The sequence below is a fragment of the Moschus berezovskii genome, chromosome 14 (genome assembly GCF_049115385.1).
Source record: "Moschus berezovskii isolate FMDL1 chromosome 14, NW_MosBer_1.0, whole genome shotgun sequence".
Taxonomy (NCBI): domain Eukaryota; kingdom Metazoa; phylum Chordata; class Mammalia; order Artiodactyla; family Moschidae; genus Moschus; species Moschus berezovskii.
This window is the reverse complement of record NC_142473.1, coordinates 45,862,908-45,890,009: the sequence shown is the minus strand read 5'-3', so window position 1 is coordinate 45,890,009 and position 27,102 is coordinate 45,862,908. Positions and strand designations below refer to the sequence as shown.

The 27,102-nt window shown below is 49.0% G+C and overlaps 1 protein-coding gene across 2 annotated transcripts in view; it reads right to left on the bottom strand.

Moving 5' to 3' along the window:
• Nucleotides 1–20,137: 20,137 nt before the first annotated feature.
• GALNT18 (polypeptide N-acetylgalactosaminyltransferase 18) overlaps nt 20,138–27,102 on the bottom strand; it is a 361,090-nt gene continuing 354,125 nt past the window's right edge. For both annotated transcript variants that reach the window (XM_055423367.2, XM_055423365.2), the window contains one exon: nt 20,138–20,559. In XM_055423367.2, coding sequence (XP_055279342.2) covers nt 20,413–20,559 — 147 coding nt within the window. In that variant the 3' untranslated portion in view covers nt 20,138–20,412. The remainder of the gene's footprint in view (nt 20,560–27,102) is intronic.

Sequence of the window (27,102 nt, the reverse complement as noted above, 5' to 3'; positions counted from 1 at the left end):
GATGTGGTAGTGCAACAATAGGGAGAAAAGTATTTCTTGTTTAAGAAACTTCCTAAAGAAATCAGCTGGGTGCCTTTGGGAAAGTCACTCTCTACATCTCAGTTTCTCCAATGGGATTTTGATATCATAACAGATCACAGGATGAATATCAGGACCTATGCATGCAACATGCTGTTTGGGTCACAGTGATGTCTGTAAGTCAACTTGATAAATGTTAGCAATAGTAATAACTAATGTTTTTGAGGTTTTTTAGATGTGTTAGCCACACTTTCATGTCCTTTGCACATATTATCTCATTTAAACTTGGTGCTGTTATCCCTCTGATAGGAACTCTAACTCAGTGTAAAGCCCCAAAGATCTGTTACTTATTTTTATTTTATATTGTACTATATTTTATTTACAGTGCTGTGTTTGTTTCAGGTGTATACCAAAGTGATACAGTCGTATATATATATATATATATATGAATTAACAAAAGCAGTCCCTGTCTTTTGATGGGGAGCTCGTGGTTTATAATATAAATGGCATTATTTTGAGAGAGGGATAACTTAGGTATGGCATTGGGTTTTTTTTTCTTTTTGCAGCTTGAGGCAGTTGTAAAATAACATTAGTAGCTTTTTGCAACTGTGTATTCTATAGTATTTTTTTCATTTGGTGCTATTTTAACTGTTAATGTTTATGTCATTGTGCTTTGTACAATTTATTAAATAAAAATAAAAAAAAATAAACCTGAGAACTATACTCTGGAAGATCTATACTCATTCCTTCCATTTTACATATGAGAAAACCAAGAAACAAAGAGGTTAAGTAACTTACCTAATAAGGGCAGAGCCAGGATTCAAAGAGAGTCCAAAGCCAGAACTCTAACAGTACACCTACAATTACCACTGATTTTATGTATGTGGCCCCAGTTAAGCCAGGAAGGACAGGTGCTGGTCATTAGGCTTGTTGCTGTGGACAGCGGGCAATGGACTTCATTGCTCTCCTCTGGCAAGAGCCTGAAGCCAAGTGTCTGGGTGTGGCAACCAATGAGGGATGCCCACCCTCTGTGAGCATGACCCCAAGGGGTCATTCCCACTGTGTCTGCCTCAGGGACTCAAAGGCACAGGTCTGGGGTGGTGTCTTCCAGCCCTGTGCCCTTTTCAGTTAAGTGTGCTTCTTGTTGTATCAGGCTTCGTTTCTCCCCCATTCTTTCTCCCCTTATCTCTTATCACCAGTTACCCCCCAAAAACAAAGAAAAAGAATATGGAGTCCCATAGGGTGGGTGATGATATCCTTACTCTCTAATTCAGAGCCATCTGTTGAGAGTTCAATTTTCATTCTGTGCTCACAATGAGGGCAAATGGACCAACTGTCAAGAAACAAAGCCATAAGCCCTCTGGACTAAGGATAGCTTTGTCTGCTTCTGAGTGATGTCCTCCCAGGGATCGGATGGTCTGGCTGCGATCATGCTTTTAATAGCTAATTGCATTTCTTAACTATGCTGCTTCAGACCAAGTTACACAAAGTATTGAATACAATTCCTGGAAGTCTGACATAGCTTTTCAGAGCAGCAGGGCAGAGCTCATCTTACTGGAAATCTCCCTTGGCCTTTGGAAGGGGCTCAGAATAGCAAGAGTCAGAAGCCCCAGCCCTCTTAGAGTTCTCCAGAATTCCAGTGAGAGTTGGCCCTTGAAGTTGGGGTGGGATAGCCTAGGGTAAACAGCCTAGGCTAAACAGCCTAGGGTAAACAGCCTAGGGTAAACCTGTTAAAAGCAGCTTTTACTTGGCCCAAGGTTGAAATTCAGAGCTCCAGACTCCAGGGAAGATGCCTGTGTTCAAGGATTGGTATCTGTGGCTAGCTCATAATGATAATAATGACAATAGATATCACCGATTTCACTCCTGTGGATCAAAAACCTCTTATGTAGTACTTTTCAGCATCACCTTTCTCTTGTTGCAGCTGCTGTTGGAATGACCACTTCTGCATAGGATGTGATCAATTTCCCGCAGGTACCACCAGACAGTTTCTCACCTTAGACATGTGCATGTGTCACTTGCCTCCTATCCTGGGACTTCCCTATTGATGCCACTGTAAATAGAACCTCACTCTGCACCCACACAAGTGCAAGGAAGCTAGTGTCCCATGAGATGGAATGTTGGCCAATGGGAGATAGAAGCCACTGAGGACATTCTTGTTTCTGTCCCTCCTCTGATAGATGGTCCTCAGACACAGCTTGCATGGCTCAAGAGCTCTCAGAGATGCCACTGTGATTAAGCATTATGGGATTGCTTCTATCAGTGATAACCGGAGTCTGGCGGCTACAGTGTGCTCAGACTGGATTTCTGGTTGTGGGTGGTGGGGAGCTAGTCCACAAGTGTCTCTTTAGGACAAGAGGTTCCCACCAAGTATAGAAGGCATCAATTTCAATAGTGAAGATGGGCTGGATGGGGTTAAGCTGGAATCAGGTAGAGGTAAATTTGTTTCAATACCAGGAAGTCTCAGGCCTACATTCTTGGCTTTCTGAGGATGTTGGCTATTTATTGCATAAATGTGGAGTAGGTTAAATGCTACCTTTTTTTTTCTCTGGAGTGCACCCCCTTTGGCTAGTCCTGGGGTTGGGCTATGTAGCTACTTGAGAACATTCTGGGCCAAGGGCTAATGGAATATCAGGGCAGAGAGGCAGTGTTTTGGATGATTTTATATCAGCACTTGAGCCAAAACTCCCACACAACTTTTGAAAGCCCAGACAAAATAAAATCGGGACAGACTCCACTGTGATAACATCCATCTCCACTATGACTGATGCTGAGCCTGGAATGCATTAATTCCCCATTCATATTTAGAGGAGATCTACATGCTTACATATAGAGGACAATCAGAGATAATCTAATCTAAGGTTTTTGTTTATTTCTCCCCTGTCCATGCTGACTGCTGGTCCATCTTCTACTGGTGTTAACTACTAATGATTTTACCCAGAAGTCGCAAACATGGTATAACAGAGACAATGCTTGTGTGAGAACGTGGGAATGTTATATTCCACAATTTCCCTTGCAGTTGGGTGTGGCCTCAGACTAGGTTCTAGCTATTAATAATGTGAAAGTAGGTAGATATTCTTTACCGCCTGGTGGCTCAGGTGGTAAAGAATCTGCCTGGAATGCAGTATACCTGGGTTTGATCCCTAGGTTGGCAAGATCTCCCGGAGAAGGGATAGCTACCCACTCCAGTATTCTTGCCTGGAGAATCCCCATGGACAGAGGAGCCTGGTGGGCTACAGTCCATGGGGCTGCAAAGAGTCGAACATGACTGAGTGACTAAGCACATGTAGATATATGCCACTTTCAGTCTTGCCCATAAAACTCTACAAATACTACCCATTGTTTCTCTCTTTCCCCCTTTTCCTAGCTGCAAGCCAAGAAGTCCAGTTGAGTGGAGCCCATGATGCAAGAGACTTGATCCTTGACAGTGCTTGGAGGTGGAGGCACCCAGGAGTTGCACCCAAGGGGAGGCACCTGTCCCAGGCCAGGCTGTGTTAAGCCATTGAGAAAGGGGATTGCTCATTCTTGGAGCTTAGCTCACTAATGCTAACAAAGCAAGGAGACAATGCCCCGCCAGCCCTCATGTCTCCAGATCCCTGTGAGGTGGTTGGAGTGCATCTCCAGCCATCTCTTCCACTGGCATCCTAAGCTTCACAGGTTTTGCCACACTAGATCATGATGGAGGTATAGGAAGGTTTTACTAATGGGCCAGGTAGGTTCCAGAAGAGCAGGCTTCTGTGGGAAGAACAGAATTTGTAATTCACTGTGATAATTTATTTCCCTGTGCACACAGGCGAGGGACTGCCAAGAATCAGCCTGCAAAACTCCAGACCTCTCCCTTTGGTTCCACCCAGTGTCCTTTCAAGTCCATTGAGTTTTGTCCTCAGGCTTGGTTACTCACAAGGAGATGAGGTTCCAGCCTTCCAATCCTGTTGGTTTTGTAACCTGCAGTGCTGGAGAATTTCCTTATGCAGATACGGTACGGACTCTGCTGTCCCAGGAAGGGAGGGATCAGGGTGCCACCCCTTCTTTCATCTCCTACAAGGGGCTCACCTGAGAGTGAGTCCTCTCAGGTGCACCTTTCATGGGGAACGGTACTTTTTTCTCAGAGACAACCTAGCACTGATTTGTTTGAAAAAAGGAAGCTTTTTTCTTGGCAGGAAGTTTTGACCTTATTGCTTTACCAAATAGTGACCTCTGTAATTAATATGTAGGGTGTTTGGCTCTTGTCTGGGGTTGGAGTAGCTCATAAAGGCCACCAGCTGAGCTCCAAAGAGCTCGCTGTTGCCACTCAGAAGAAGTGACAGCCCATCCTTTTGGGAAGGATGATTCCCAAGTTGTTCTACTCCATTGAGGGATTTCCAAGTTATTTTCATACTCCTTCCCAAATCACCATTATATATATATATATGCACACATCCCCTAGAAGGTGGATAACTCTGTTCCCTAGCCCAGAACTCAGATGGTAAAGAATCTGCCTGCAATGCAGGAGCCACAGGAGATCTGGGTTTGATCTTTGGTTGGGAAGATCCCCTGGAGGAAGGCATGGCAACCCACTCCAGTATTCTTGCCTAGAGAATCCCATGGACAGAGGAGCTTGGTTGGCTGCAGTCCATAGGGTTTCGAAGAGTCGGACATGACTGAGCAACTAACAACTTTCATTTTTTCACCAGCCCAGCACACCAGGTACATTCCCACCTCAGAGCTTTTCCACTGTCTGCTTCCTCTGCCTAGAACACTCTTCTCCAGATCTCTGCCTGGCTTGCTCCTTTCTTTCCTTCAAGTTGTTGCTCATCTGTCATCTTCTCAGGGAGGTATTTCTTGACCATCCTATAAAATTGCATTCCCTACCTCCCAGCAGATTAATTTCTCTTTCTGTTTTCAATAATGTCAGAGCAATTATCACCTTCCAACATGCTCTTTATTTTACTTATTTGTTATTTATTGCCTCCAGTTTCCCTTAAACAATATACAGTGCCTGGACTATGGCAGATGCTCAGCAGATACTTTTTGAATGAATGAATGACCCTGTTTTACAGATAAAGGAGCAAAGTCTTAGAGGCGGTGGTTAGATTCAGAGCTAGTGAGTGTCAAGAAAGATTTCAAACCCACGAATTTCTGCTTCAAAGCATGTGTATTTTTTTCTCTGATATCAGACTTCAGACATGTTCGATGTGGCCCTGGGGTAGTTATATGGGATGATGTGGCCGTGAGAAGAATATTTGTTGTCCCACATCAGGCACCAGTGAGTGGACTGTTAGAGGGGAGCGGGGCACGTGCTCTGCAGTGCTTCTATTGTATCCAGAGAGGCATTTATCTCATCAGCGGCATCTGTGGTCTCTTGAAATCGCTTCATCTTTGTGTGTTTCAAATGCCTGGAGCTCCCTACTTGCAAATATCACCTTTGAGGTTTTCCAAGTCATGCTGAAGTCCAGTCATGTTTGACGGGACTTGGGTCAGGTGTTCCGTGACCCCGTTGGCAGCCACACACTTCTCATCAACGTGTTGTCTGTGCCCTTCTCTCCCAGGTGGCTTGCCTTGGAGGGGGTGCAGCTGCTCATGTTTTGCTGATGGGGTTGGAACTGCCACAGTCACCTCACTTTGAGCCATAAAATTTTCCACGGAAGTGATCAAGTCTTGCCTTAAATCAGCGGGTCTTCAAGTAGGCTGATACCTGAGTCCAACTCTCAGAGATTCTGATTCAATTGGTCCAGACATCATGATTTTTAAAACCTCCCAGGTGGTTCTACATAGGCAGCCGGGGCAGGAAATGCAGCTTAGGTTGATTCTAGAGCCTCATTGCCAGAGGAGAGGTAGAAAATACAATTCGACTGACAGCAGAGGTATTTCCGAAAAGTCACATCTCATCCTCCAATTCTCCTTACTTCCCCTGACATCCTGCTAGTACCTGGAGACCTTGGCCTCTTTAGTTTCATTGCAGGATTCTGATGTTTGTTTTCTTGATGCCTTTCTTAGTACAGATGATGGCAGCTTTGGTTCTTTCCATAATCTATCAGTAAAATAGGCATCAAACTAATAGCACTGACCTTATAGGTTTAAGACTAAAATAAGTTAATACATAGTTAAGTGCCTGGCACGCAGGCATGTATGGATCAGCTATCATTGTTGCTATTAAGCATCTTGCTTATAAAATGCCTGTTCCAGAATCTGTTGTTACAGTAGCTGGTATGAGCTCCACCATAAACTTCCCCTAGATTTTTGCATGACTCTTCAAGGGTCTTTGCTGTGTCTCTGGCACACTCCAAAGATTATCACCAGCAAAAGTCTCATCCTTTGTCTCTTTAAAGCTTAATTACCACAAATTTTGGATTCTTCGCTGAGAATTTCCTGCTTGGGCACCAGCCAGTCTCACCTGCTTTTGGACCAGCTTTCTCAGCCTGGTACCATAGTGGTGGGCTTCTCCGGTAGCTGTGCAGTAAAGAATCTGCCTGCAATGCAGGAGATTTGGGTTTGATCCCTAGGTGGGGAAGATCCCCTGGAGGAGGGCCTGGCAACCCACTCCAGTATTCTTGCCTAGAGCCTCCCATGGACAGAAGAGCCTGGTGGGCTACAGAGTTAGACACGACTGAGGTGACTTAGCATGTATGCACCATAGAGACGTCTGTTCCAAGGATGCCTGTGATCACTCCTGCCAGCTCTGTGGCCCAGCTTTGTACCCCCAGGAAGACTCTGGACCATGTCTCTACTGGTCCAAGCCTCAATTTTCTTCTCTCGTTGATGCAGTCCCAGAAGTGGCTGTGGACAGATGCCACCCAGCCTGTGAAAGTGATCATGGGGAAAGCAACAGGAAACTGAGTGGAGGGGGCCCGCACTGGCAGGACCTGTGAGCGGAGAGCCCGGGGCTGCTGGGCTGGTGTAGCCAAACTCTTTGTTCCAATCACACATACAAAGATCTCCTAGAACTGGACTTGGGAAATTAGCTGTGGGGGCCTGGGATGCTGGACCCAGACCAGGGGACAAGCATCCACATCTACCCATGGCCTGTATGGGCAAAACAAGGGCACCTACTTTGGGGAGAGCACAGCAACACCAGACAGCGCGATAGATGGTTGATCCCATCTGGAGAGATTGGCAGAGCGACCTGCGTCTACGGACTAGACAGACTAGGTGATGCAGACACCAGCTCAGACTCCTGAAACTGTTGGCTGGGGGTAGGGGCAGACTAAATATTTAACAGGGTAGCCATATAGTGTGACATACAGGTGACTGTGGGCACAAGTCACAGGAAACCCAGCTTCACATGGGACTCCCAGTAGCAGCCACTTCCCTCAACTGTGGCTGAAGGCTGTTTGGCCACAAGTTTTTGCTTCATGACTACCCCATTCTGCACACGAGGGAAGCCAGGACACCATGCTTGTCTTGAGCTGGGCCTCATGCAGTTGTCCTGGCCCAGCACCCCTGAGAGGAGGGATTAGGTTCTCTTGTTTACCACCACGTCTCTAGGGCTCAGAAAAGTATGTGGCATTAGTAGGTGTTTTATAATTATTGTTGAGTAAATGGAGGAATGCATGAACCAATGAGTGAGTCTCAGCACAGCACAATGATGGGAAATAGACGCTGCCTCAAGTCTACATGGCAGGAAGCTGACAGGTGCCACAGTCCCCTGTACATCTCTGCTGTAAATAAAGTAAATAAGGTAAGACTGCAGCGCTCACAATGACTGGGATGGGAATTTGCATCAGGGACCAAGATGAGCACAGAGGGAGGGCCGAATGGGTTTCTGTGAATCAGGGCCCAGGACCTGGGCATGTTTGAGTCTGTGGATGGGGAATCGGTGGACCCAGCAGTTGGGAACGGCTGCCAATGGAGGCAGGACACAGTAATGAAAAAGACATATGGTCCATTCAAGAGAGAGCTAGTTAGTGAGTAAATTGCTCTGAAAGTGGAATATTTCTGAGGTGGATGCAGAATTCACAGGCTTTAACCGTAGATCACGTCATGTTTTAAAACACATTTCTCTGTGTCGACAGTTTCACTTATTTTGCAGATTGTGCCTGATTCAAGAGCCATAATTCCTACCAGTGAGGCTGGTGCCATGTCATTTGTGTTCCCAAATTGGGTTTGCAGATTGCACCTAAACAGCCATCTCTTCATTTAGGGGAGCTGAAGATGCACCATCAGCATGGCCACGGTGACCGACAAGAAACCCCGTGTCTAGTAGGGTTTCCCCCAAGCAGAGCTGACTCTGCAACTGGCAGGTCTTGTCCATTCCTCATGATGTTATCATCCCATGTGTGGCCTTCTGCTTTGGAGGCAGGTGGGTGCCCGAGGCAGCTGGTGTGCTGAGAGCACTGATAGAGTCTAAAATTTGAGGGTCATGTCTGGTACCAAGGACAGCTGCGTTCACAAGGATCAGCAACGGACAGAGACAGCAGGTTGCTGGGAAGCCCAGGCTGACTCCCAGGGACCTCGGGTATCTGTGTGAGGCAAGGCAGCTGCAGGGATGGGGAGCCTGGTTAAATCCCAAGGGGAGACACATACAGACAAGCTTCAGTGATGGGGGTTATTACAGGTGTACAGCGGGGTGTGGAGCAGCTCAAACATCTCCTCAACTGACATATACATTCCCTCTGTGTCCAGAGTTTCTGGGACTGTACCAAGATGCCAGATTCCCAGAGAACCCACTGTTCAATATCTAGGTCAAGGATCTATTTTTGGGTGATAGGATGCCAAATGGGACTTCGTCTGTTTTCTTGAAATTGGAAGTAAAAACCCAAAGTTGAAATGAGTAGGGGCTGTTGTGTTCCCATGTTTCTAGATGGAACCATCTGATACATCTCTGTGTGCGTCCGCAGTCGTGTCTGACTCTTTGTGACTCTGTGGACTGTATCCCGCCAGGCTCCTCTGTCCCTGGGATTCTCCAGGCAAGAATATTAGACTGGCTCCCCTGCCAGGGCATCTTCCCAACCCAGAGATCGAAACCAGGTCTCCTGCGTCTCCTGCATTGGCAGGCAGATTCTTTACCACTGTGCCACCTGGGAATCTCATACATACATACACATACACCTCCATACATGCTTTTTTGCTTTAGATAATTGGCCCCTGAGGTAGAACCTGTATTTTGTTTCCCCCTCTTAGACTGCTTGTGTCCTATGCTTAGAAACAATGTCTCAAAGAGACTAAACTGTTTATTTGGGGATTTGGCTCCCTCAGAGCAAACTAGCCCTGAGTGACCTTTCAGCATGGGATGACTCAAAGTGACAAGGTCCCTGTCCTCTATGGTAAAGCAGGAGAGAGCATCCCTCTTCTTCCTGTGCTGGGCCATGCTAGCCGCCAACCTCAGGAGAGCATGCCGGGGAGTACAAACTCCCCGTCTCACTTCCCAGGGGTTAGGAAGGTCCCCTGGCAGGGGAACCACTCCAGTATTCTTGCCTGGAGAATCCCAGAGACAGAGGAGCCTGGTGGGCTGCAGTCCACGGAGTCACAAAGAGTCGGACACGACTGAGCATGCGCACACAGTGTGTGTGGGGTCACTTCCAGGCTCCCCCGTTCATCTCAGCCACCGCCCTCCACACAGTGTGTGCCTGGGCTGCTGGGAGAGCTGACCCTGGAGAAATCACTAACTGGCAGACACCAGGCTGTCCTCAGAATCGCTCCTGGGTCCTGTTGACTGATGCTTTCTCACTGAATCTTAGGTGCTTGGATTCCTCTTCTCTTAGGGTTAATTTTCTCCCAGGAAGCTCCTCAGTATTTCATGTAAACAGCCTTTTGTGTGCCTGGCCCCACCAATCCAATAGATTGAACCATAGGAATAATAGCAGTTAATGTTTATTGAGTACTTAACTATATTCGAGGTACAGTGTTAAGCACTTTGTATTCTTTAATTGATTGAATTCTCAAAATAACCTTATTAGTCAAGATTCTTTTGATTGCACGTTACAGAAACACCAGCTAAAACCAGCTCAAACATAACAGGCCATGTATCGACTAATGGAACTGAAAAGTCCAATCTCAAGCACCTGCCAAAGTTAAACAGACAGAACAACGACATGGGTACCTCGGAGTGGGACTTGGATACCCTTTCATTTTCTTTTACAGTTTTATATGATGTTTTGTTTACACTCGACATTATTTTTTATAATAAGAGAACTTTTCTTTATGAATCTTCTATGGTATTCTCCCATATTGTTCCGTGTATTACAATCAGCTGGGGCTCTTGTTTTCTGGTCTATGATCTCAAGGGCAGGGGCTTCTTTCTTACATATCTTTGTAGCCTTTCCTTTGCCTTTTAAATTTGTGCTCGAGGATGTGTGTAGACTGGATTGGATTCATGTGCCTCATAAGGGAAGCTTTTTGCAGTTTCAATTCTTCCAGAAGGCAGATGATAATAAGAAAGTAGTTTACACTTGATCCAATACACTTGATCCTGTTTCTCAGGACAAACCTTGTAACCTCAAATGGAGGTAATAATCCCAGGTTATTGTGAAGCTCAAATGAGTTAGAGTCCCATGTGGGCTGTAAAACTCTGTACACCTGGCAGTTGGTAATGACTTGGGTTTATGGAGCCTCCTCCTTCCGAAGCCTCTATCCAAGGTGAGTCATGGCTATTTCTAAATTTCCTAAGAACCATCATTATCTCTTGATGAAAGAAGTAGTGGAAGAGAGAGAGAAGCTGAGAACATTGATTTAGGACACGTTATTAATCCCCTGCCGTGAGCACACCCTGCACCCACATATCCCACTGTCAGATTGTCAAATTCTCCTGACATCTCACTCTGGAGAGCTTGAAGGGTCCTCAAACTCTTGATAGACTTAAGACTAGGTTCAGGATCTTGCTTTCCAAATGGATCCTCATGACATGCTCTTATCCCAGGGAGTGGTGCCCTTCATACCCGCTCTTCCTCATGCTCCGTATTCACACCGCCGCTGTGCTCCACCTACTTTACCTGCTCTGTGACCTTGGCATTTCTTCTCTCCATCTTCACTGCTGTGACCCTGGTCAAAGCTGTCATCATCCCTACCTCCTCCTTGATCTACCTGGGAGAGGGTTTGCCCTCCTCCAATCAAAAGCAGCTCTGATCATGTCACCTGCCTCTTAAAACTTTTCAATGGCTTCCCTCATCCTGAGGATAAGGCTCCATCCTTAGCAAAGCTTACGAAGGCCTTCGTGGCAGGGTGTCACCTACTCCCCTCTCCTGTTTTACCCCTTCACTCTTTAAGACCCTCCGATGTGAGCTGTCCATAGGCCCCCTCACCTGCCTCTCTACACGCTGGTCCTCAGGATGCAAGGACATGTCTCTATCCTCCAGTTCATGCTCCTCAACATAGCTCAGCTCAGATGTCACTTCCTCAGCACCCAACTCTTACGTCCTTCTTAAAACTGCAGTTCAGTTTCATATTATTTATTCAATTGTGTGGTTCAGTCAGTTCAGTCGCTCAGTCGTGTCCGACTCTCCGCGACCCCATGAATCACAGCATGCCAGGCCTCCCTGTCCATCACCAACTCCCGGAGTACACTCAAACTCATGTCCACAGAGTCGGTGATGCCATCCAGCCATCTCATTCTCCGTCGTCCCCTTCTCCTCCCGCCCCCAACCTTTCCCAGCATCAGAGTCTTTTCCAGTGAGTCAACTCGTCGCATGAAGTGGCCAAAGTATTGCAGTTTCAGCTTTAGCATCAGTCCCTCCAATGAACATCCAGGATTGATCTCCCTTAGAATGGACTGGTTGGATCTCCTTGCAGTATAAGGGACTCTCAAGAGTCTTCTCCAACACCACAGTTCAAAAGCATCGATTCTGCGGTGATCAGCCTTCTTCACAGTCCAACTCTCACATCCATACATGACCACGGGAAAAACCATTGCCTTGACTAGACGGACCTTGGTTGGCAAAGTAATGTCTCTGCTTTTTAATACACTATCAAGGTTGGTCATAACTTTCCTTCCAAGGAGCAAGCGTCTTTTAATTTCATGGCTGCAATCAGCATCTGCAGTGATTTTGGAGCCCAAAAAAATAAAGTCTGACACTGTTTCCACTGTTTTTCCATCTATTTCCCATGAAGTGATGGGACCAGATGCCATGATCTTTGTTTTCTGAAAGTTGAGCTTCAAGCCAACCTTTTCACTCTCCTCTTTCACTTTCATCAAGAGGCTTTTGAGTTCCTCTTCACTTTCTGCCATAAGGGTAGTGTCATCTGCATATCTGAGGTTATTGATATTTCTCCCAGCAATCTTGATTCCAGCTTGTGCTTCTTCCAGCCCAGCGTTCCTCATGATGTACTCTGCATATAAGTTAAATAACCAAGGTGACAATATACAACCTTGACGTACACATTTTCCTATTTGGAACCAGTCTGTTGTTCCACGTACAGTTCTGACTGTTGCTTCCTGACCTGCATACAGGTTTCTCAAGAGGCAGGTCAGGTGGTCCGGGATTCCCATCTCTTTCAGAATGTTCCACAGTTTATTGTGATCGACACAGTCAAAGGCTTTGGCATAGTCAATAAAGCAGAAATAGATGTTTTTCTGAAACTCTCTTGCTTTCTCCATGATCCAGCGGATGTTGGCAATTTGATCTCTGGTGCCTCTGCCTTTTCTAAAACCTGCTTGAACATCTGGGAGTTCACGGTTTACATACTGCTGAAGCCTGGCTTGGAGAATTTTGAGCATGACTTTACTAGCGTGTGAGATGAGTGCAATTGTGCGGTAGTTTGAGCATTCTTTGGCATTGCCTTTCTTGGGGATTGGAATGAAGACTGACCTCTTCCAGTCCTGTGGCCACTGCTGAGTTTTCCAAATCTGCTGGCATATTGAGTGCAGCACTTTCACAGCATCATCTTTCAAGACTTGAAATAGCTCAACTGGAATTCCATCACCTCCACTAGCTTTGTTCGTAGTGATGCTTTCTAAGGCCCACTTGACTTCACATTCCAAGATGTCTGGCTCTAGGTCAGTGATCACGTTATCGTGACTATCTTGGTCGTGAAGATCTTTTTTGTACAGTTCTTCTGTGTATTCCTGCCACCTCTTCTTAATATCTTCTGCTTCTGTTAGGTCCATACCATTTCTGACCTTTATCGCGCCCATCTTTGCATGAAATGTTCCCTTGGAATCTCTAATTTTCTTGAAGAGGTCTCTTGTTTTTCCTATTCTGTTGTTTTTCTCTATTTCTTTGCATTGATCACTGAGGAAGTCTTTCTTATCTCTCCTTGCTCTTCTTTGGAACTCTGCATTCAGATGCTTATATCTTTCCTTTTCTCCTTTGCTTTTCGCCTCTCTTCTTTTCACAGCTATTTGTAAGGCCTCCTCAGACAGCCATTTCGCTCTTTTGCATTTCTTTTCCATGGGGATGGTCTTGGTCCCTGTCTCCTGTACAATGTCACGAACCTCCGTCCAGAGTTCATCAGGCACTCTATCAATCAGATCTAGTCCCTTAAATCTATTTCTCACTTCCACTGTATAATCATAAGGGATTTGATTGAGGTCATATCTGAATGGTCTAGTGGTTTTCCCTACTTTCTTCAATTTAAGTCTGAATTTCACAATAAGGAGTTCATGATCTGAGCCACAGTCAGCTCCTGGTCTTGTTTTCGCTAACTGTATACAGCTTCTCCATCTTTGGTTGCAAAGAATATAATCAATCTGATTTCGGTGTTGACCATCTGGTGATGTCCATGTGTAGAGTCTTCTCTTGTGTTGTTGGAAGAGGGTGTTTGCTATGACCAGTGCATTCTCTTGACAAAACTCTAATAGCCTTTGCCCTGCTTCATTCCGTGCTCCAAGGCCAAATTTGCCTGTTACTCCAGGTGTTTCTTGACTTCCTACTTTTGCATTCCAGTTCTCTATAATGAAAAGGACATCTTTCTTGGGTGTTAGTTCTAAAAGGTCTTGTAGGTCTTCATAGAACCGATTAACTTCAGCTTCTTCAGCATTACTGGTTGGGGCATAGGCCTGGATTACTGTAATATTGAATGGTGTGCCTTGGAAAAGAACAGAAATCATTCTGTCACTTTTAAGATTGCATCCAAGTACTGCATTTCGGACTCTTTTGTTGACCATGATGGCTACTCCATTTCTTCTAAGGGATTCCTGCCCACAGTAGTAGATACAATGGTCATCTGAGTTAAATTCACCCATTCCAGTCCATTTTAATTCACTGATTCCTAGAATGTCGACGTTCACTCTTGCCATCTCCTGTTTGACCACTTACAATTTGCCTTGATTCATGGACCTAACATTCCAGGTTCCTATGCAATATTGCTCTTTACAACACCGGACTTTGCTTCTATCACTGGTCATAACCACAACTGGGTATTGGTTTTGCTTTTGCTCCATCCCTTTATTCCTTCTATAGTTATTTCTCCACTGAGCTCCAGTAACATACTGGGCACCTACCGACCTGGGGAATTCCTCATTCAGTATGCTATCATTTTGCCCTTTGTTACTGTTCATGGGGTTCTCAAGGCAAGTATACTGAAGTGGTTTGCCATTCCCTTCTCCAGTGGACCACATTCGGCTGTTAACATTCGTCTTTTCCACTAGTATGTAAGCGCTATGAAGGGAGTGGCTGTGTCTTTTCATTCACTGTTGTGTCCCCAGCACAGCACCCAGTAGATGATTGGTACATAGGTGCTGAATGGCTACACGCATGCATGCCAGGCACTGTGCCAGGAGAGAGGGGTACAAGACAGATTAAGTGCTGCTGCTGCCCTCAAGGTTCTCATAGCCTAACAGAAGGGGCAGCACAGGTAGACTGATCATTTCAAGGGGTCTGTGGAGATCCTCCAAAGAATTGTTTGATGGGGATAAAACACATGTAGAAGGGAATGTAAAGAGGCCCAGTCACACCAATGTCAAAGAAAAACTAACTTGCATTCTCACAGACAGATCATATCTATATGAAATACAGCAACACTGCTCTTGGAGACTGAAGAGCTAGACATGAATATGAACTCTTTCACTTACTAGCTCTGAGAACTTGTGCAAGTAATTGATCCCTTCAGAACCTCTTCTATTCTTCATCTGTAAAATGGATGCTTAATATTAACCTCATGACCTACACTGAGACTTTACTAGATATACATCAAACTGTGTAGACGGTAAATGCACATCATGAATATTTGATTGTTGAATATCTTTTACTTCTGATCATACTGAACCTTGGTGATCTACCCATCCCACCCAAGACAACTTTCAGATGGTGAGCACCCCTACAAGAGATGCCTGACCTTCTGTCCTTTTGCCCTGTGCCTTCACAAAGGGACCTGGAAAAGACATCCAGTTGAATACATGACTCTGCAACCATCTGTGACCCCTGGAGAGGAAGTGAAGGCCTTTTAGGGTTTGGCCCTTTTGATGGCGTTTAGACACACTGTCCAGTTTGGCCAATCTACCCAAGTTTGAAGCAGAGGAAGGAAGTTTCTGCCACGCCTCTGTCCTTGTCCTTCCTGGTGATTTTCCTTAAACCATCAATTGTGAAGCTACATTCTGAGCCTCCCTGACAATGGTTGCCATGTGTGGGCACTGGGCCTCCAGGGCCAGGGCTCCAGAGCGCTAATCATTCTGCCCTCTGTTCACCCTTCCCCTCAGCCCGCCTTTTCCTGGGGCCCCACCTGCCTGTCTTGCTGTTAACATCGAAGGACAAGTGCAGTCCTATATTTCAGAGTCATCTGGCAGATCTGATTAATTTTGGAAATGAACAATGCAAAGATTCATCACAAACTTTCAGGTATGAGCAGCCATAAACAAAACCAGAGCACGGAGCACTATTTATTTATTAAAACTGTAAATTGAAGGGAAATGGGCTATTTATTTTGCACAATGTCTTCCACAGAAGTAATTGGCTCATTAATCACACTCTTACCGTGGTCACGTTTGGAAGGTCAGGCTCACCAGGGAAATGAAACAGGGGATGGTGTTTACAGCTTTGGCAGCATGTGGAGCCCCATGAGGCTGGCTCCTGGGGACCGTGGCACATCCCAGGGAGATTCTATATCATGCGAAGGCAGTCAGGCTTTGGGAGGTGGTGTGGCATGGTGGCTGGAGGTTCCCTGGGGGCTCAGCAGTAAAGAATCAGCCTGCAATGCAGGAGATGCAAGAGACGTGGGTTCAATCCCTGGGAAGGAAAGATTCCCTGGAGGAGGGCATGACAATCCCATGGACAGAGGACCCTGGTGGGCTCCGGTCCACAGGGTCACAAGGAGTCGGACATGACTGAGCGCCTGAATACAGGCACATACTGGGGAAAAGATCCAGTTATACCAGGGGCATTTCCATGGCCAGGAACTGAAGATGGATGAAGTGTGAGTAGAACATCTTAGGCAAGCAGAAAGTGCTGGGGAAAACAACCTCCATGTTCCTCTTTGCTCAAGGGATCACTTCCTTGGATAGTCCCTTTAGTAGTTCAATCCCTTTTGGAAATCTTGGCGCTGCTGGCCAAGCAACCCGGGGGCGGAATTTGAGTGCACCCTTCAGACAGAGCACAGAGCCCCCTCGGGGCTATTGTGAGGGTGGCAGTGGCAGGAAGTGGAATGTCACCTGGAAGAGGATAGGGAGGGATGAGGGAGAAGGTTCTGTGCCATGGACTGGATTTTGGGTGTTTTCTACAAAAAAATGCTGTGTCACAAGCGGGATCTGCTGTATACTTTGCTGGGCCCAGTACAAAATAAAGATACAGAGCCCCTTGTTCAGAAATTATCAAGACAGCAGAGCATCAATCTAAGCTGGGGCTGGAGGTGGCTGGAGGGGACTCTGAACTCAGGGTCCCATGCCACACAACCATGAAGCCACCTCTGGCCATAGGTTGTCCCTGTGGGGACCAGGGATGGGTCTGGGCCCCCTCCCCTGGGTACAGTGATGAGAAGGTTTAACAGAGAGAAGAGGCATTATGTGATGACAGTCTTTAAAGTCTGGCTCCCAGGTGTGACCACACTGTGTAATCTGAAAAAATATCCACATTAGGGCTAATGCCCCGGAGGCCCTTTCTGGCCAGTCAGTTGGTAAAGCACCGAGGAAAGACATAGTTCCTGTCTGTAGGCAGTGAGAGGGACTGAGGCCAGAGCCAGGCAGTGGGGGTCTCGTGGGATCGGGAGCTGGAGGTGTGCCCGCCGCGTTCCCCTCTCTTCTCTTGGGTGCCAAGGGCTGGAGAATGAGCAGTTCTGAGCACGCAGTTTTGGGTGACTCTGTCCCGCACTTACTTTCCGATCATGAAGAAAGCAAGCAAACCTGGCCTCTTAAGGCCAGGGAGATTCTGTCTTGCCTCAGAACTCCCTAAGATCTCTTGTCTGCATTTAGAAAGAGATGACGAGAATAAAAGGGCTCTGATTTCCAGTAGCCTCTGCTTCACAGGCACCATGTTAAATAATGTTAAATCAAGGCAGCCTCGTTCCTGTAAAAAGACTTTTGGAGAGTGGACAGAAATAGCTTTCCCATTTGGGGTCAGTGTGTGTGTGTGTGTGCGTGTGTGACATACTGCACGCATATGCACACACGTGGGTGTGTGAAGCCTGCGCATGTGCGTGCAAACACTGAAGATGCAAACGCATGCCTCTTGTGTGCACAGCAGTTGCAGGGATTGTGTGTGCATTAACACACAATTGAAGGTCTCTGCATGAGTAGATACTGATGTCTGAAATCTTTACACCCTGCTTCTGGTGGTCAGTCTTGTTTGTTGTAAAGAGCAGGGGCAAGAGTCAGCAGCACGTGAGCGGGTTGGGTCTGGGGTGAGGGGGGCTGTCTGTCGTCCCCGTCTGTGTCATGGCCACATCAGAGCTCCATGGGGTGGATCTGCTTCCTCTGGTCACCAGCATCCCTCTGTTCTCTGTTTGCCTTGGCTTCCCCCTCTCAACCTCAGCACACACAGGCTCTGGCTTGCTCAGCCCTCTGGGGCTCATCTCTGTGTATGGTCTTGGCTCCTGGCCTTCTTCACCAACTGTGTCACGGTGCCAGTTTGCAGGCAGAATGTGATCAGCCCAGCTCATCTTCTTGTGTTGTCATCAATCACTGACCAGTCTCTGGATCCTGCCCACAGGTCAGGTCCGATCAGCTATGGGGGGGAACCTAATCATGGTACAAGTGGGGTCACTGCTGGGGCTGCGATTGCGACAGTTTTCCTTAGAAGTGCGTGGACACAGAGGGCCATGATGAACATCCCAGGTCCTTCAGCAAAGCCTCTGTCACATGCTCAGGACCCACCCTGTGGAGGCAGGGACACCTGGGCTGCCCCACAGCAGGACTTGCTGGGCAAAGTGAGCTCAAGGGGAGGCAGCCTTCTGGGGCCCGGGGTCTGCTCTTCACCCTCCTCTGCTCCCCTGTTAGGAGTTAAATTGTGCCCTCCATTCATATGTTGACATCTTGACTTCAGAATGTTACCTTGTTTGGAGATGGGGTCTTAACCAAGGTACTGATGCTAAAATGAGGTCATTAGGATGGACATTAATCCAGTACAAATAGTGTCCTTATAAGAAGGAGAAATTTGGAAACAAGGCACGGAAAGAAGATGGTTATTTGCCAGCTAGGGAGCAAGGCCTGGCACACCCCCTTTCGTCACAGCCCTCGGGGGAATCAACACTGCCAACACCTTCATTTTGGACTTCTGGGCTCCAGGAACGTGGAACACCACATTTCTGTTGTTTAAGCCACCTGGTCTATGGTATTTTGTTATAGAAGCTCTAGCAAACTAGTACACACACCAAGAAAAACTTCCCGAAAAGAAGGGAAGAAGCCATTGGACACCATCATCCCTAGGGGGTGGACTAGGGCTACAGACGTCCAGTGAGGGTGACAGCCCGGAGGCCAGGCCTTCTTGCACTCACAACCACCCCTGTGCGTAAGGCCCCGAACATGGGTGCTTCCAGCACTTGGCCCCTGGACTCACCGCAGGAGGAAGTTCTGAGTCTGGTTTCTTAACTAGGTGTTTACCATCTTTGGTGAGACCCACTGAAGGCCAGGAAAAAAATCTCATCCTATTTGCATTTCAGAAAGATTCCTTGGAAACTCGTGTGGAGGGGAGGTGAGATGGGAATGGAGGAAGGCTGGAGATGGGGAGGCAGGTCCTCATGAGGGATGAGGGGGCCCAGGGAGGGGATTTGGGGGCTGTTGAAGAGGCATCGCTGCCACGAGGGACTGACAAGATATGGGAGTGAGGAGCGGGGAGGTTAGAGACAGAGGACTCAGGTGTGAGCGCCTGGGGGAGGGCGGTGCTGGGCACCTGGGTGGGCCTGGAAGGGTGAGTGACGGGTCTGTTTTCCACACGTCAGGTGAGCACTGTCCAAGGGACAGCCACTCAGCTTCCCGGGGTCCATCAGCAGTGGGAGATTAGACCTGGAGCTCAGAGGAGAGGTCCGGGCACAGACGGGGATTTGAGTATCACTGTGTCATGGGTGGGGGCCCTTGGGTAGAGGGAATGGCTGTGAGCTGCTTCTCCCAGGAACAGAGCTAGAGACTGGCACTCAACAGGTGATCGGGGCGAGCACAGAAGGAGTGGGGGTGATGACATGGGGAGGGAGGAAACACGCAGGGTGATGCCGGCCACCTACAAGCCAAGGAACCCATGAGGCTTCTAGACGCTTGCGGAGAGGCCTGGAACCGATTCTCCTCACATCTCTCAGAAGGAGCCAGCCCAGGTGACACCCCGACTTCAGACTCCTAGCCTTCAGAACAGTGTGACGACAGCTGTTGAAGCCACCCAGTGTGTGACATGTTGTTGCCCCTGAAAACTAATGCACCATGATTCATGGAAGGAGTTAACAGTCTCAGCAGCTGGATGTGGCAGTTGCTGACACAAGTCTCACTGCTGAGGGCCTGAGCCATGGACAACTTTGGGAGGTGAAGGCGGTGGCTTCCGGAGAGCAGTGTGGTCCGAAGCCCAGTGGCTGACGAGCCTTCCTGGTTTCTCAGGATGAAGGACTAAGGTGTCTTGTGGAGGCAGAGGGAACCTTCTCTCTGGAGGTGACCCTGAGGTCGAGGCGCCCATCTTGTCTCCCTGGGCCCCACAGAGAAAGCTGGCAACTTGCACAACAAGCTCCCACTATCTGCATGGCCTTAAAGCTTCGTTTCTCAGGCATGGGAGCAGGGAGGGCAAACACAGCCACATCTTGGGCTCCAAGTTCAGAGGAGCCAGACCTGAATCTCCACCAAATGACCGCAGCACCCCTTTTCTTATCAATGGTATTTTATTGTCAGTTATAAATATTTTCCACGTGTCCCCTATTTACAATTGCAAAATAGTTTATGATATTATACCCTCACCCACCATTCAGCATCTTTCTATAAACTCCATGAAAATTTAATAGGAAATACAAAGCTTTTTGTATTTTGGGGGCCCACCAACCTGGTTCCCCAGACTCCAAACACCCCCACACGGACAGCAGGCAGCGTTGCAGCAGGGTGCTACACAGTAGCAAAGGGGCGGGGCGTGGGGGCGGCTCCCGGCGGGGTCAGGATGCCAGGCTCCTCAGGACGTTGGTGATGCTCCAGTGCTGGCCCGAGCACCTCTGCAGCACCAGCTGGAAGCCGAACTCCGCTTCATTGTTCTCCTGCAGCTCCAGACAGCGCTTGGACTTGCGGTTCTGGATGGCGCCTCCCTAGGAGCCAGGGTGGAGAGTGGGGTCAGAGGGCGTGCGGGAGCCTCAGGCCCAGTGGCTGGTGGGGATTACTCGTGGGTGCAGACGCGTGGGATCCTGGGAGGCTGCGGGAGGTCTGGGGTCAGCAAGCCCACAGAGCTGGAGGCTCCCCATCTCCAGGGGCCGATTCCCTCCCCAAGACGGAACCCTGTGCCTCTGTTTTCTTCTCAGGGCCCTAGTCCTTTGTTAGGAAAGAGGACAGAAATGCCCCAGCCTAGCTTCCATCTACCTAGCTGCATGTGGCATGCTGGTTTGCTTCTATCGCGCCTGCCATGGGGGCTGGGCCCTGCTCCCCATTTGTTCTGCAAATCCTAGTTCCTTGGGACGGCCCCATGGTTGGCCTGAATGTGAGCATCACCAGAGGCCCTGGACCTCCTGCTTTTAGGGTACTTGCTCCCAACTGAACCTCTGGAGTCATCAGTGCTGGCCTCAACCAAACCCAGGCTCCTAGATACTGTCTTACGGCCCTGGGCTCCGTCAGCCCTGGATGTGCTTGGTTTCCCTCTATGCTGCTGATGTCCAGAGGTTCTGTGGCCATGCATACTCAGTTTATGCTCAAAGCCCTTGAAAGAAGGGAGGTTCTGCTTCTTAAAGCAGCTCTACAGCAGCAAAAAAGAAACCTCCAATTTTTACTTTTAGTGAGATCCTTGCAGGCCTTGGACACTCTGAGGCTGTTGGTTGGCACCTGGGTGAAGGTCCAGACTCTCGGAGTATCTCTGAGTTTCACCAAAGATGTGCTCAGCCCGACTTTGGCCTCCCAAGCAGGCAGGCTCTTATAAGTTGGCCTCCTGGAGCTTCATGGTACTGGAGTACATGGACAAACTCACTATTCCCCCAAATCTACTCCTCCTGTGCTTCCCATCTCAGCAATAACCAAGCACTCCCACTGACACCTCTGCTTCTCCCCAGTACTGATTAGGCACCAAGTCTTACCAATCCCTCCTCATACCCTGTGACTATCCCCTTATCCCAGTGTCATCACATCTGCCCTGGTTCAGGCCACGGTCTTCCGTCACCTGGACAACTGCACCAGTCTCCTAACTGACCCCCCCTCCACAAGCAGGACTCTGTAGTGCACCCCCCAGCTGCCCCCATGCCCATCCCAGCGAACAGCACCCTGTGATAGAGGGGGACACACTCCTCTTCCGTAAAGAAGCCATCCCCTTGGCCACCATTGTCCCCATGGCGACCACTGACATCTCAAGAGAACACTGAGACTCAGTTCTTCCAAGCAGCTGGGAAATGGGCAGCATCTCCTGCAGCTGAGTGTACACAGCCCTGAGACCCACCAACCCCATGCTCAGGTGGGTATCCAGAAGAACTGTCTGCACCGGTTCTGAAGCATGGTTTATAAAAGCTCCACCCTGGACACAACCCAAATGGCCACTGATAGTACAATGGATAAATAACTTGTGGTTATTCATATAACTTGTACTCAGCCTTAAAAATGATCAAACCAGAGCTCCATTAATTAAGGACAAATCCTGCAAATACAATGTTAGCAAAAGAAGCCAGATAAAGAACACATACACAATTAGACTTATACATACTTCCCAAACAGGCAAAATAAGACACAGACTCAGAGTCAGGGGTGGGTATCTTGGTGCAGAGGGAGTGGGGAAATGATTGACAGTAGATCAAAGGATGCTTCTTGTGAGTTGGTAGTATGCTATTTCCTGACCTGGCTGGTGGTTACCTAAATGTTGGCTTTGTTTTAAATTATTGAGTTGAACATTTACTTTGGTATGTATGTTTGGATGGTTCTATCTGCGTATATGTTATTCTTCAGCTAAAAAAAAATTAAAACAAAAACCCAGCTCTCTCAGAGGGATTTTGAACGGCAGGAGGAGCCAGGGTGGCAGAGGGCATAAGGAGTGTATTTTATATGTGTGTCTGGGAGTGGGTGTGGGACTCCCCATTTCCTGTGTGTGGGAGATTGCCCGGGGACTGCAAACCTCCTTAGAAGCATTTGAGGGAGAAAAGCAGTGTCTCCCTGTGTGCCCCGACCCCAGCACCTCCCCTGAGGAGAGCAGGGACTCGCTGATCCCAATAGCGGATAGACAGTACAACAAAAGTGGCTCAGCTGGGGCCCAGAGGTACAGCCAGAGAGAAGCCCTCAGGCCCAGGCTCTGAGGGGCCGAGGGACGATGGGCCACCGGGCAGGGGCTCGGAAAGGCCCCTGGGGTCCCTGTGTTGGAAGAGACGTGGAAGGCTGGCATCTCAGCCTCACCTGCAAGCTGACTGAGTCCTCCTGGCTGGGCACTCTTCCCTGGGCCGCTCCATCTTGGGAGAATTCTCCTCCACTGACGGAAAATTGTCGTCTCGGGGGCAACCAGCAAGGGGCCCCAGACTGTGCCCTAAGGTTTCCACAGGCGGGTGGGCTCCTTCTTCTCCACGTTCTTCTTTCCCGTAAGGGAAGATGGGGCCCACAGTCCCCCCCCCCCCGCCAGTTCCATTCTCTATCAGGTAAAACATTTCCAGTTTCTTGTGAGACAATCTGATTTCATTTTCCCACCCTGACTGCCTTCCTGTGGACAAACTCCAGTAGTTGTGTGTCACTCAGAACTGACCACGGAGCAGAGGGTCACCACCTAGTCTCTACTGGACAAGAGGCCCCTTGGACATAGCCAAGGAATCTGCACTTTGGTGGCCGCACCACGCTCCCGAGCCCTGACTCCTCTCCCTGTCCCTCAAAATTTTTGCTTTTGAATCCAGAGGAATCCCATGTGACACCTGCTCTAAGCGAGGCCAGCCAGTCACTCCACCAGGCTCAGGTTTCCAAGGCCTGAGCGCTCTGCTGCCCACGCCCAGACTTGTGGGTCTGGGGCCAGCCCCCCGATCCTCCTGTATCCTGGGCAGCCTTGGTGGGATGTCTTATCCTGTGAGGCTGGAGGAGAGCTCAGGCAGGATGGGAATGAAACCAGCCCAGCTCTCTAATCACAAGGTCTGCTGGTGATCTGGGTGGTGAGACAGACAAAGATGCTTCTGCCTGGGACAAGCTGCTCTGCCCTCCTGCTTCCTTCCTCTCTAGGGCCAGATGGTAATTTTGGTCCTGACGACTGAGAATGAGCAGAAGGATCGACGGGCAACCCCTTTAACAGCTATAACACAACAGATGGATATGAAGCTATTCACGGTGTCAGGACGGGGGCTCCAGAAAAACTGTACAACAGGCAGAAAAGGGGGACAGACGAGGATCTGACGGCTCAGGATGTCCTCAAGGCCAGGCCGGGCCTGCCAACTGTGAGGCTGCTTCACCAAGCCCAGATCACCGAAGTCTGGAGAAACCTGTCCAAACCAGAGGCATCCACAACTCTCTCCTTTCCTGCCAGCCACTCGGGCACATTCTAAGCCTTCCTTGGGGGAGCCGTGCCAAGGCCAAGAGAGGGAGGTGGGGCAGTGGTCTCTGAGAAGCAGAGTTTTCCTTCAGAGACTCAAACATGGCATTTCCCAGGCCCTGCCCTGACCCAGAGGCACTCTCAGCATCCAGGACACAGGAAGCGTGGTGATCCTGAGGCAGAAACAGCCTGTGTGGCCTCCGGGAAAGCTGTGGGAGAAATGGAGTCAGGCCAAGAGCAGGGCTGTGAAGGAGACACAACCTCAAGTGAGGGCATCTGGACCTGAGGGCGGAGAATGAGGCCAAGAGAGCTCTCTCCCCGGAGGCTTTGCAGGAGAATCCTCTAGAACAGAGTAGTAAGGCCACCTTGGAGGCCTGGTATAAGTCTTGGGACATACATGGGATAAGAGAGGAGCCAGCCCACTCTCTGACTTGGAGCTGCACTGGTCAGTCTCCCTCCTGTCTTCCTTCCTAGACCTCAAGCTCTGTCATTGAGCAAACCCTGGAATCTCACCCCATTCCTGGGCAAATTCGATCTGCCACAATTGTGAAGGATACTTCCTTTTCTCTATTCGGTCCCTTCACAGTAAGCTCAGCACCTCTGGGGGCAGCCTGATGGGGTTACTATCCTTATCTCTACCTGCAGGCTCTGCCCTGAGATAAAAGCAGTGATGGTTAGGGCTCATTTCCCACGTCCCGGGCACTGTGTCAAGTGCTTCACACACTGTTTCAAGTGTTCCTCACGATAACGCTGAGCAGTGGAGGTAAGAATTATTCCCATTTTGTAGAATTGGAGACTGAGGCTCAGAGATTGGGCCACATGGTCAGACAGTGGTAGAGTCAGGCTGGGAGTCTGCTGCCTTCACTGTTCCCCACTAGGATGAGTGGCCAGACCCTCCCCTCCATTTATCCCTGCCCCGGCCTGTTGATGAACTAGCTGCTGGTGCGCCCCAGCTTAGGGTGGAGGAAAGCCACCTGATAAGCCCCAGGGGCTCTGGAGAGTCAGGTTGACCTCATTCTTTAGAGAGTTCTCTGCAAAGACATGATTCGTCGCTCTATCCATCCATCCAGTATTTAATGAGTGCCTATCACATTCTGGGAACAGTTACTGGCCACTGACACATATCAGTGACTAAACAGGAGAACATCTTTGTGGAGACTGTATTCTAGGGGGAAGAGAGAACAGTAGATTTTTTACTGTGTTAAAGGTGCTAAGATTATACACAAAAATGGAGAACAGTGCTGTGGATTGAACGTGTCCCCTATAAATTCATGTGTTGAAGCCCTGATCCCCAGCATGATGAGAGGTGGGGCCTTTGGGAGGGAATTAGATCCCAGGGGTAGAGCCCTCCTAATGGAATTAGTGCCCTTATAAGAAGAGACACAGGAGAGATGGTCTCTTTCTCTGGGCCACGTGAGGACACAGTGAAAAGGTGGCCATGTGAAAACCAGGAAGAGGGTTCTCACCAGACACCAAATATGCTGGCTCCTTGATCCTGAACTTTCTAGCCTCCAGAATGGTGAGTAATAAATGTTTGTTGTTCAAGCAGCTTCCCAGTCACTGGTCTTCTTTTTATACTAGCAGCCCAGATAGACTAAGTCCAGCAGGTTGGGAGGATTCAGGAACTGCTGTGGGCAGGAGGCAGGCTGCAGCAGTGGGAGATGCTTGGGGGTGATCCTGAGAAGGTGAGAGCTGGGCAAAGACATGAGCGAGGAAAGGAGGAGTCCAGGTGCCTCGGGGAGCCTTGTGTCCCGAATGAAGCTCCCGCACCCACAGAGGCCTGGTGTGTGCAGGGAACAGCATGGGGTCAGGGGAGCAGAGGACACCCAGGAGCTGAGAGAGGGGCAGGTTTTGAGAAGGGACTTTGGCTGTTCATCTGGTGACAGGACTGGCCACTGCGGGGTGGGACTGACATGCTAAACGGGCCCCTCTCGCTGTCGTGGGGCACGCGGAGGAGCGCGGGGGTTGGGGAGCGGGGAGATAGGAAGCAGGACGGCCTGTTAGCAGGTGCTCAGCCTCCCAGAGAGCGCCTGCCAGCCCCGCCCTCGCTGGAGGGCGAAGTTGCTCAGTTTACCAGTCCAGTCATCTAAATTATTTGTGTAATACTTACAACTACAGGATCTGGAAACACACAATACTTTTAATTAAAGAATTTAAATAAGGGCAATTAAACCTGGCAGGAGAGAGGCCGCAGCACACAGAGAGAGCTTAATTGGAACGGAAACAGAGTTAAATATGGAAACAGCGTAAAAAAAAAAAAAAGGAAAGCTGAATGTATGGAATTAAGAAGGCTAATAATAATTCCTAGAGCTGGGTTCCCAGCCCCCAGACTAGCTCCTTCTTCTTCCAAGCCTCTCTGGCATAGAGACTAGAACGGGCATCAGAGGTGGGACGAGTGGAAGCAAGAACACGGGACTCTGCTCCCAGCCCTGCTTCCAGCTCTCCCTGGCTGTAACCCTGGTAAGCAGCTGAGCCATCCTGGGCTTCAGTCTGCTTGTTTATAAAAGGTACCAGAGGACCGTAGAGGTATAGAGACGTGGAGTGCTGACTATGGGCCCGGCAGGGCACGTGGTACCATGGTCCACGAGCTCCTTGGGCTGAGGTGCTGAGGAGCCGACTCTGGATTTCACAGCCACACACCTCCTCTCTGCCTGTGTGTCCAGGTGTATGTCTGTGGCAGGTGACTAACCTGCCCAGTTCTTCCTGGGGATGTGGGCAGGGCAGATGGATTAGACAGCCCCTGGAGGGCTTTGTGACACCCTCGATCACTGGGCCCCACCTTCTGACCCACACAGGCCTAGTGTGTTCAGGGAACAGCATGGGGCTGGGGGAGGAAATGAGGCCCAAGAGCTAAATGAGGCCCAGGAGCTAATGTGAATGGACTTTGGCTGTTCATCCCATGACAGGACTGGCCACTGCGTGGTGGAACTGACATGCTAACCAGGTCCCTCCGGCTGCTGTGCAGAGTGTAGAGCATGGGCAGGGGTGGGGTGGGGCGCGGTGGGGAAGGAGGAAGGAAGCGGCTTTTTAAGCTGCCTGTGCTTTTCACAGCTGCCAGTGCTGCTGGTCCAGGGACCATACTTTGGGGACCACAAGCAAACCGTGATCCTCTCTGGGGAAAGGATGAGGCTTGGCTTATGGCCCCGAGCTAGAGCACCTGGAGCAG